The 11723-nt window shown below is 43.8% G+C and overlaps 1 protein-coding gene across 1 annotated transcript; it reads left to right on the top strand.

The window, feature by feature from the left end:
* The first annotated feature begins 3641 nt into the window (after nucleotides 1-3641).
* On the top strand, nucleotides 3642-8149 carry chmp6b (charged multivesicular body protein 6b). The gene is made up of 8 exons (XM_079237558.1): nucleotides 3642-3828; nucleotides 4301-4410; nucleotides 5137-5224; nucleotides 5349-5435; nucleotides 5530-5595; nucleotides 5731-5811; nucleotides 6816-6888; nucleotides 7049-8149. Exons 1-8 carry the CDS (start codon nucleotides 3766-3768, stop codon nucleotides 7096-7098), a joined length of 618 nt encoding a protein of 205 aa, XP_079093684.1. The 5' UTR covers nucleotides 3642-3765; the 3' UTR covers nucleotides 7099-8149.
* Nucleotides 8150-11723: the final 3574 nt, after the last annotated feature.

Here is an 11723-nt window from a genome sequence, read left to right as displayed (position 1 = left end):
TGGGGGAGGGGGCTCGCATACACTGTGTGTGTGTGTGTGTGTGTGTGTGTGTGTGTGTGTCTGTCTCAGGGCTCGTGTTTTAACCCCTCGTCCACTGGTGCTCCGTGTTTTCTGAATCGCACTGACCTTCTCTTTCTACTGCTGTTTTTCTTGTTTTTAATCTTCACAGGGAGTCTAAAGAAGAAGAAAAGAAACACATGTAAACAATAATATATAATATTTATGCTCTGTAATCCTTTCCGTCCGTTCTCCTCGGTGGGACTAAAGTGTGTTTCGCTCGTCCGTCGTCGTGTTCGTGAAAACTCTTTTTTTTTTTTTTAACCAGAACTTGGGATCCGTCCACGATCGAACCAAAGCTGCGGTGGCCACGCCTCCTGCGGTGGCCACGCCTCCTGCGGTGGCCACGCCTCCTCCCGCTTCCTGACTTTCCTCTGGCGCCGGTAGCATGTGCATAAATAGTCTTTCTAGATCTCTGCTCCTCCTCGTCCTCTTGACACCAGCATGCACGCCGTGGCGTCCTTCAGGACCGAGGGTTTCGTGTCTCTGCATGCGCTCGCCGCCCGGCGGACTTTGTGAAACGGTGGCCGCCCTTCGGCCCCCGTGGCCTTTTCCTCTCTGCAGACTCGGCTTTGGACCTGGAGCCCTCATGTCTTTGGGATCGTGGCGTCGATACGCACCACCGGTCCATGTAGCACGCGGCCCGTGTCAGACGTTAGCCGGAGGCCGAGGACCTCGAGGCACGTGGAGCTGGAATCTCAAGGTTTTTGTGGTCCGGAAGGGTCCTGAAGTGTGTTGGAAGGGTCCTGAAGAGGTCCTGAAGGGTCTTGAAGGGTCTGAAGGGTCCTGAAGGGGTCCTGAAGGGGTCTTGAAGGGGTCCTGAAGGGTCTGAAGGGTCCTGAAGGGGTCCTGAAGTGGTCTTGAAGTGGTCCTGAAGGGGTCCTGAAGGGTCTGAAGGGTCCTGAAGTGGTCCTAAAGGGGTCTTGAAGGGTCTTGAAGGGGTCCTGAAGGGTCCTGAAGGGTCTTGAAGAGTCCTCTCGGTCCGGTTTGATGAAGACCTCTGAAGCCAGACTTTGAATGTACGTTTTTGGGCCTCCGGCGAGACGAGGGCTTGTAACTCTGTTTCACTTTGGTGCCACTTTTAATCACGCAGCTGTGTTTTGTTAACGCTATCTAGCCTGGTGTGTGTGTGTGTGTGTGTGTGTGTGTGTGTGTGTGTGTGTGTGTGTGTGTGTGTGTGTGTGTGTGTGTGATGTGAGTAGCTGCGGCTATTTCTGCATAATCTCGTATTTGTGCATCGGGAAAACCGATAAATTGTAATTTCTTTTGAGAGTTTGAGCTGGTTGGCTGAGGACGGTGTGACTTTCCAAACAGAATCAAAGCTCACCTGGAGAAGTTCATGCACTGTCATGCAAATCATTACCTTTTTTTAAAATGTGCTCTTTAAATGCCGTTCTCATTTTAAATATTTTGTTTGCACACATGTAGCCTTGTTCCTGTTTTAACGGGACAATAAAACGCTGGGTCTGCATTAAGTTTACCGAGGGCCTAGAGTGGACGTCATATGTGCACTAAAATATATATATATATATATATATATATATATATATATATATATATATATATATATATATATATATATATATATATATATATATATATATATATATATAATTTTTTTTTTTTTTTTTTTTTCATGTTTGCTTTCTAACGTGCAATGTCGGGTATTTAGTTCACAAAACATTTGTTTATTTCACGTGAAGAAAAGGCAGACTGTCCTCTGGAAGTGGAGCATTTACACGTCTGCCGATGAAAGTTGAGAAAAGTTATTTTTGTTATTTTCCTGGTGGTGGTGAAATTTGCACTATTTCTGGGAAATTTTATATCCTTTGTTTGTTATTATGCAATCTTTGTAAGATGGTCTGTTCACTGATTTTATTTTTTAAAGACTGTGGTTTAGCTGTAACCTTCCTGCTGTCTCACTCATGTCTGGATGACACTAATGAACTCTATGTGACCTTTTCAAGAATAAATGTTAATCTCAAATATGGTTTTTGTCCTCTTTTTATTTTAATGGCCCTTTTTTTTAATTTTAATGGCCCGATCAGAAAGCCAGATACTGATCTGACTAGCCAGGTTCTCCTCGTGAGTTTATTATGTAACATGTAACACTAGCTGGATTCATACATTAATAAATGCATAAATACATCCATGTGCTGTACATTAAAATGTTTTAACCAATTGTAACAGGTGAAGAAGAATATATTAAATAAATACGAGAAAACCAGTGGTGGTAGAATTTAAGATCCGTTATTAACTAAAAGTTCTGCGTCAAAAATCATACTAAAGTACAAAGATATTCGCTTCAAAATATGCTTTAAAAGTACTCTTTTTGCAGAAAAAAACAATTTGAGAATAATTCTCGTTACAATACTGGATTATAATTATAGATATGTATGTGTTAATCACTTTACATTAATTATAATGTAACCTATAATGATCCATCATACTTTATTAATTGATTCATATTTTGTAATAATCTGCAAATGAACTAAGTCACCAAATATGTTTTAAAATAAAAAATACAATATTTGAGTAGAAGCCTAAATGTGTACTTAAGTACCATACTTGAGTAAATGTACTTTCTTCCTGGTGAAAACAAGAAAATAAATATAATTGCAGACTTCTAGCTGGTGGATGCTAACCCACACTATTCTAATCTATTTGGAAAGCTTTATTTTGAAGGTCTTCACCTGAAGTAGTAGTACGCCATTAAATCTGCCTTGACGCACATCGAGTTCATACTGTGTTCCGCGCCCCCTAGCGGCCGGAGAGCGTACCTGCAGCTGATGTTTGTAGCTTCCGGTGGTCATGAAGTAAAACTTCATCTCTCTCTGTAATACAGTTTATTTTATATAATTTCTCCTCGATCTTATGTGGTTGTTTATAGCGGAATTAGCTCGAGCTAACGCTAAAGTCAAGAGCATAGAAATGTGATTTAACCCAACGGGTGTTTACACTGCCCTCTAGCGGTCACAGTGAATAACTGCAACACAACATTTATTAAGTTAGCGTCAATGCAGACGGGACAGGCGCACTCTCACTTCCGGTACAGACTTTCAAAAATACAGTGACCAACGTAACACAAAGTATCACGTTAATGAGTTTGTTAATTGCTGTTAAGTGATTTATTTACACGTCAGTGAGCACAATTAGAATATAATTACTGAGACGTGAGCTTTTGTACTCGTGTATCTACAAGACAAAACTTGTAAAAATATATATACAAGTTTTGTTGTAAGACAAACCGATTAAAAAGAGAATATAGTTTGAAAGATATGATATACCGCTCAATAATATTATTAATTAGTACAAATATATGTTTGATTCTCAAATGACAACCAACGACAGTTACCTTGATCGTTTAATATCGCTTCAGTTAAATCTTTATTTTGAAGGTATAAACCGGAAGTGTGTTTTGTTGCATTGACGCTAGTTTTACTAATACTGCCGTTCTCCTCTGTGGCCGCTGGAGGGCGCCAAACACTCGTGATTCTAAACCAGTTGTTGTTCTTTTTGTCCCTTCCCAGACACCGTTCTTCCTGGTGTGGGTGTGGCCGCCAGAACAGATGACTACACGAATAATGGAGGAGAAGCTCTAGTAGACTTTCTGCTACAAGTTGTAAACAAACAAACAAACAAACTATCAACACACACGGTGGTGAAGCGGGTCCCGGTTGCGAGTCGCAGCTGGAATGCTGCGTCAGGATGGGGAATCTTTTTGGGAAAAAGAAACACAGCCGCGTGACGGAGCAAGACAAAGCGGTGCTGGTGAGTGTCCGCGAGCTAACGGCGGCTAACGGCTAACGGCTAACGGCTAACGGTCTGTTTGAGCCAAACCGCTGTCAAGAAATGCGCTATTTTAACAACAATGCGCGTGACACGCAGTTTACGAAACACAACTTTATATCTGTTAACTCTTTAAGTTTATCTTCAGTTCGGCGGGAATATTAAACAACATATCCTCTGGGTTTGTAGATTAATCTCTTATTCTCTCTTGAAGTCGAGATTTAAACTTCTTTTACCAAAGTGGAGCTCAGACTCTTTACTGCTGATTTATATGAGTTTTCACCGTGAGTCTGACGTCACTGTTTAACTTTAATAACTCTAATAACTTAACTTTAATACCTTTTAATAACTGTTTAACTTTAATAACGTTAACTGTTTATCTTTAATACCTGTAATAACGTTTACTGTTTATCTTTAATACCTGTAATACCTTTCTGTGCATGGCGTTGCCTAGCAACTGAAGCAGCAGCGGGATAAGCTGCGTCAGTACCAGAAGAGGATCGGCCTGCAGCTCGACAAGGAGAGACTTCTGGCCAAGCAGCTGCTCAGCGACGGCAAGAAAGAGTGAGTTCATAATTATATATATATAAATATTAATGCTACAGTTCAGTGAAAGAGGTTTATTATTCATAGGGACACAGTCGGTAAAGATGACATCATGTTTTTGGAAGAGAAATCCTCCTTCAAAGTAACGATTATTAAATATTCATACACATAATAAGCTTTATTGTTTATTTATTTTAATCTAAATGTTGGATCAGTTATTTGAAAATATTTAGCTTATGGTCATAAAACCAGACGTAGATTTTTGTTAAATTTGTTTTTGGAACACAACAGAACAACGCTTCACATTTAAATGAACATAATAATAAAATAAATAGTAATGATCAAAACAGTAGTATTAGTATCAATAGTTTATCTTATAGCGAGTATAAATGCTAACCTTTACATACATGAACATCTCACCCGACAAATGCTTCTACATACACACACACACACACACACACACACACACGTATATACTTTTACTGTTATTCTGATTTTCTACATATGCGTCTTTAAAGAGTATGTATTTTTTCTCTTCAGATATTGTATTGCATGTAACCACTTATACAATACAATACATACAATAATACTCATTAGTTTATTAATGTGTGTATTGTATTTAACCACTACATTAATACTCATTAGTCTATTAATGTGTGTATTGTATTTAACCACTACATTAATACTCATTAGTCTATTAATGTGTGTATTGTATGTTTCTGATCTCTTCCTCTGGTCCTTCAGCAAAGCGCTGCTGCTGCTGAAGAAGAAGCGCTATCAGGATAAACTGCTGGACAAGACGGAGAACCAGATTGGGAACCTGGAGCGCATGGTGAGGACACACACACACTCACACACACACACACACACACACACACACACACACACACACACTAGAAACTGGTGGAACACAGAAAGGAGGGAACTAAACGCGTCGCTCTGTTTCTGTTTTCCAGGTTCAGGACTTGGAGTTCGCTCAGATCGAATCGAAGGTCATCCAAGGGCTGAAGGCCGGAAATGAATGTCTGAAGAAGATGCACGAGGTAGGCGAGGGAGGGGCTTCAGATAAAGGGGCGTGGCCTGTAAATTAAGGGGCGTGGCCTGTGCACTGCATATTAAACGCTCTGGTTGTTGCAGGTGATGTCCGTCGAGGAGGTGGAGCGGATCATGGATGAAACGCAGGACGCCGTCGAGTATCAGAAGGTTCACCGCTCCCTTTGTTCCCTTTGTCTGTTCTGACCAACAGACGTGTTCTGACCAACAGACGTGTTCTGACCAACAGACGTGTTCTGACTTCAACATGTTTGTTGTTTACTGATTGTCTTGTTGTCTTCGCAGCAAATCGATGACCTGCTGGCCGGCTCTCTGTCTCAAGAGGACGAGGACGCCGTGCTCGCCGAGCTGGAGGCCATCACACAGGTGAGTCTCACTCTGTCTCACTCTGGTGTCACTCTGTCTCACTCTGGTGTCACTCTGTCTCACTCTGGTGTCACTCTGTCTCACTCTGGTGTCACTCTGGTCTCACTCTGGTGTCACTCTGGTCTCACTCTGGTGTCACTCTGTCTCACTCTGGTGTCACTCTGTCTCACTCTGGTCTCACTCTGGTGTCACTCTGGTCTCACTCTGGTGTCACTCTGGTGTCACTCTGTCTCACTCTGGTCTCACTCTGGTCTCACTCTGGTGTCACTCTGGTCTCACTCTGGTGTCACTCTGGTGTCACTCTGTCTCACTCTGGTGTCACTCTGTCTCACTCTGGTGTCACTCTGTCTCACTCTGTCTCACTCTGTCTCACTCTGGTGTCACTCTGTCTCACTCTGGTGTCACTCTGGTGTCATTCTGTCTCACTCTGGTGTCACTCTGGTCTCACTCTGGTCTCACTCTGGTGTCACTCTGGTGTCATTCTGGTGTCACTCTGTCTCACTCTGGTGTCACTCTGGTGTCACTCTGTCTCACTCTGTCTCACTCTGGTGTCACTCTGGTGTCACTCTGTCTCACTCTGGTGTCACTCTGTCTCACTCTGGTGTCACTCTGTCTCACTCTGGTGTCACTCTGTCTCACTCTGGTGTCACTCTGGTGTCACTCTGGTGTCACTCTGATGTCACTCTGGTGTCACTCTGGTGTCACTCTGTCTCACTCTGGTGTCACTCTGGTGTCACTCTGATGTCACTCTGTCTCACTCTGGTGTCACTCTGGTGTCACTCTGATGTCACTCTGTCTCACTCTGGTGTCACTCTGGTGTCACTTTGGTGTCACTCTGGTGTCACTCTGTCTCACTCTGGTGTCACTCTGGTGTCACGCACCGGCGGTTTTAAAGGAGAAGAAGGTTTGAAGGTTTGAAGGAGACGGTATAAGGAGACAGGAGAGGGTTAAAGAAGATGTTAAAAGGTGTAAAGGCGTTGTCGCCCCTCCGCTTGTCTTCTCAGGGAGACGTCGAGTTTCCAGAAGTTCCTGAAGACGAGCTTCCTGACGTCCCCGAGGCAACGAAGAAGAAACCAGGTCTGACACTCTCACACACACACACACACACGTTTAGTTTCACAGTGTCTTCTAGCATCCCATGCTTTCATCCCCCACAATGCATCTCTCCCTCATGAAGCGAACACACTTCTCCTTTTGACTTCTGTAAAACTCACTTTGGTTCTGTGTTTCTGTTCAGAGAGCGATCGCTCCGGGAAGAAGCCTCAGCGGGAGCTGCTCGCCGCCTAAAGACCTCCAGCCTCTCTGCCCCTCTCTCTCTCTTTCTCCATCTCTCTCTCTCTCTTTCTCTCTCTCTCTCTCCATCTCTCTCTCTCTCTCTCTCTCTCTCTCTCTCTCTCTCTCTCTCTCTCACCTGCACCCGACCTTCTGTTCCTCTAGTGTTCATAAACCACTCCTCGCACACGCGTGTGCTTCCTCATCCTAGTTCATCAAACCACTCCTAGGCTCCTCCTCCACTCGCGTGGTTTCACCTTCTGGTTTTTACTTGACAGTTTTTTTTTATTGGGACTACTTTCCACCAAAGAACTACGAAGATCTGAAAATCAAACCCTTTTCTTTTGGCTTCACCACACATATCTGCTCTGTAAGTCACATGACCCGTTGAGAACAAAGATTTTGTATTACACGGCATCTCTCAGTCTAGTCTACCTTTTCTTGCTTTTTAAATAATGAAGAATAACCTTTTTAACGAATAAGAAAACACTGACATTATTTTAAATTGAATAAAATGACAACTTTAAACAGACTGTGGTCCATCAAGCCAGTTGAATGTGTCGCTACTTCCTCACGTCCTCGTATGTCTGCTGTGCAAGGCATTGTGGGTCCTGGAGATTTTGCCAAAAACTGCATGTGACCTCCTTTGTGTACATACGTGTTTTGTTAACGTGTTTTCGAAGGTGCAACGTATTTTTGCCTCCAGCCAATCGGAGCAGACGGGTGTGTTTTGTCTCTTAAAGAGACAGGCGCCAAAATGGAGCGTTTGAGTGAATGCAGGTATAATCTGACAGACGGTATGAGGACAATAATGTGTATTAAAGCATGTAAAGGTGTTCTAGTAGTAGATGTGTGAACCTTCAAATGAGCTCGACGTGTCCTTTAAACATCTGAGCAAAGTGGTGAAACGCTGTGCGCTGGCCCTTTAAATCATAACCTGGGGCCTGTCATTTATTTCACTGTTCGCTTGTGTGGATCTATGTCACATCGCCGCAAGAACAAAGATGGCCGACATTCATGAAGCTTTCTCTCAGGATCCGTCTCACTAATCTGTAAATCAATTAATCTCACCGCTGGGTCTCATCAACCCTCTCTCTCTCTCTCTCTCTCTCTCTCTCTCTCTCTCTCTCTCTCTCTCTCTCTCTCTCTCTCTCTCTCTCTGTACATCCCTTTCACAATAAAAGTGTTTCTTTTTCATCGTCATCCTCTTGTTCCCGCCCTGCAGGCCTCGTTCTCGTGTTCCTTCAGTCCAACACCAGGTGGAGACAAAGGTTCTCCTGCAGCTCGTTGTGTGACCTTTACGTCTATATCTAAAGACACTTCATGAAGAGCGGGTCTGGCCCGTCACCACGGGCACGAACACATCCATTTGATCCGTATGATCACATGTGGTCTATCTGTACATGTGAGCCTTTATTTCCTGTTGGAAGAAGGTTAAAAGCTCAACTCTAGATCTTGAACGCTATCACAACCTTTAGGTGTTTCCATGACGATGAGCATTGTTCAGGCCTGTGAGTCTGGATCGGTTTCTTTGTGAGGTCCCTGAACCCCTCATGGCGCCGGTTCTGAATGCACTGGCGTGGAGCCGCAGACGGCAGCGTGAATCACAGCGTGGATCTGAGGCGCCGATTGGCCGAGAGGACGATGGTGAGTGGGACGGGCGAGGAGGCGGGACCAAGCGCTGTGAATGGAGGCTCCGAGTGTGTAGGTGTGTGTGACTGTGTGAGGGTGTGTGTGACTGTGTGTAGGTGACTGTGTGAGGGTGTGTGTGACTGTGTGCTTGTGTCTGTGTTGTGTGTTTATGTTATGTGTATCTGTGTGTGTGTGTATGTTATGTGTGTGTGTGTGTGTTTGTATGTGTGTGTGTGTTTGTGTGTGTCTGTATGTTATCTGTGTATGTTCTGTGTGTGTGTGAGTGTCTGTATGTTGTGTGTGTCTGTATGTTATGTGTGAGTGTGACTGTGTGTGTGTTGTGTGTCTGTATGTTGTGTGCGTGTGTGTGTGTCTGTATGTTATGTGTGTCTGTGTGTGTGCGTGTTCAGTGTGTGTGTGCTTGTGCGTGTGTGTCTAAGTGTGTGTGTGAATACTTGCCTACCTGACTACACCCCCACCGTGTACTCTACACACACACACACACACACACACATTCCTCTCTGTCAAGTCCCAGGAGACTCAGAGCTCAAGTCCCATGACACACCTGTGTAAAGGTTCCAGTCACATGACCAGTTGATTGATGACTCGTCTCTCACTTGACGCACCGACGTGTTTCTTTTCTTAAAGGGATCTGGCGCCACCTAGCGGCGAGCTTTCAGATCGCAACCGAGAACGACGGCGTCGACGAGGCGAGGTGAGCGGCTCCAGAGCCGGCGTGTGGTTTGACCCTTCAGGGCTTCTGTAGAAACACGAAGAGGAGCGGAAACTCAAGGGTTCTTAGTTTCAGGCGACTTGAACGTTTCTTCCCATAGATGAAATGTCACACAACCAATGTAACAGTTAGTCACTCCGTCGCCAACGTCAGGTATATTTTACCCGATAACAAATACATATATTAAAAAACAACAATACATGGAACATCAAAGTACTTTTATTTTTCCTACACAACGTTTCATAAAAACGAAAAAAAAGGTTTTCACAAAGATTTGTGAAAAATGAAGGAATCGGCGTGGCGTTGCCGTGCGTGCCGTTGCCGTGCGTGCCGTTGCCGTGGCGTTGCCGTGGCGTTGCCGTGGCGTCTCAGGCCCACATCACATGCTCAGCTTGTTGAACTCACTGTGATTAACAGTCATTGACTTCACTCACTCGTGTATAATTACACTTCAAGATGGATCGGCAGTCTGCAAACAGAATGAAAACCTGCATTCAATTATGGAAACTAATTGCAGGGCCTGAAAGCCCACAGAGGAATGAATCAATAGCCTGACGGAGCCGTTTGCTCCAGTAAAGCTCAACACCTTCTCTCCTGGGTTTTGTTTTAATCCGACGTGACACTCAAAAGTAAACCGGTCTCGCTGAGGTTCCACTCGGTTCTCCTCCCGGCCCGAAAACATCCCAATAGAACCGTGAAGCGGAACAGAAGAAGGCACGACCGGCCCTCTGCTCTTCCGTGAAACCCTCAGAGGGCCTTCAGATCGTGATGCGTTTACTTGTGTGGGATTCCCCAACCCCCCGCAAAGGCTTTGAAATAAAGAACATGCGTCTCCATCCCACTCGAGTCCCACCAGAGGAGAGCAGCCACGCTGATATAGAGCCGGGTGGCTGATATATATATATATACATATATATATATATATATATATATATATATATATATATATATATATATATATATATATATATATACTACATATATATATATATACTACATATATATATATATATATATATATATATATATACTACATATTAAATGGGACAATGTCAACCCCATAAACAGACCTCTGTGTGTATCTCAGCTATATTATCATTCATTAATAAACACTATAAAGCCAACAACAGACGCTGCAGGTGAATATGAGAATATCAGGATGATATTACAGAGATGTGATTCTCCTGAAGGCAGCACGTGACACAGAGGAGGAGGCGGGGCTTTTAAATGCCGTGCTGCGTTCAGGGACTCACCGTTAAACACTAGTTTTTGTTCAGTGTCAGTTGGGGTTAGTTGATGCCAGAGAAGAAGAGAACAATGCATCATTTATGTTGTAATTAAATTATTAAGAAAAGCCGATATGACAGTTTGCTAATTTAAGGTATTCCAGTTATGAAAATAAATATACGACGTATAGCACAAGCACCATCTTGAATATAAATGACCACTGCTTGTGTATTTATTAGTATCTACAGAGCAAACATGTGACATGAGAGAAAAGAGGCATCGCTTCTATTCCTTCTGTTTTCATGTAAAGTAAACGTTAAACCTTTAAAAGCGCTAAACACATACAGTGTATTGTTATTATATCAACATGATGGGTCATTAAATCACTCGCTGCTTCACACAGCACACCTGTATCCAGGTAGCATGTTAGCATGTTAGCATAACAACCCAGAGGAGCGTGTCTGTATGTTTTTAACCACGAGTGATTATACCCGTGTCCTCGTATTGTGTTTCAAATATTGTTGTTGTATTTGTGTTTGTTGCTATATGGACCGATGAGTTTGAAATAAAAAGGAATATATAATAGGAGCTGATTGGTTGTCCAGGTCATGTGACGTGTCCAGAGCAGATCAATGAACAACTCTGATGATCTCTTTGTCTTTTCGGAACAAAACCTCAATTTATTTGGCTTTTTTAAATATGTATGTATGTTCTCTGCCTATATGGTGGCATTCAAATCATCTTTAACTTAAAAAAATAAAATGTAACCCCGTCCTGCCTTTTCGCCAGACCTCTCGTTTCCCACGGCCCGTGAAGGCAGCACCGCCCCCTCCTCTGCGGAGGACTTTCCTATAAAAGCCGGGATCCCTGCGGCCAGCCGCCGCTCGCCTCTCCGTCTCCCGCAGAACGAGCCGCTCCTCCGGGACCAGCCGCGTCTTCCTCCCGGAACCCGAACCAGAAGAACGGATTCTCAGCCTGTGGTCGAGACCCAGCCGCAAGATGTCCCGCACCGACGAGGTGCACCGCATCACGGAGAACGTGTACAAGG

This window comes from Taurulus bubalis (assembly GCF_910589615.1).
Source record: "Taurulus bubalis genome assembly, chromosome: 2".
Classification (NCBI taxonomy): Eukaryota; Metazoa; Chordata; class Actinopteri; order Perciformes; family Cottidae; genus Taurulus; species Taurulus bubalis.
The sequence above is the reverse complement of the archived record's forward strand: the minus strand, read 5'-3'. Positions and strand labels throughout refer to the sequence as shown.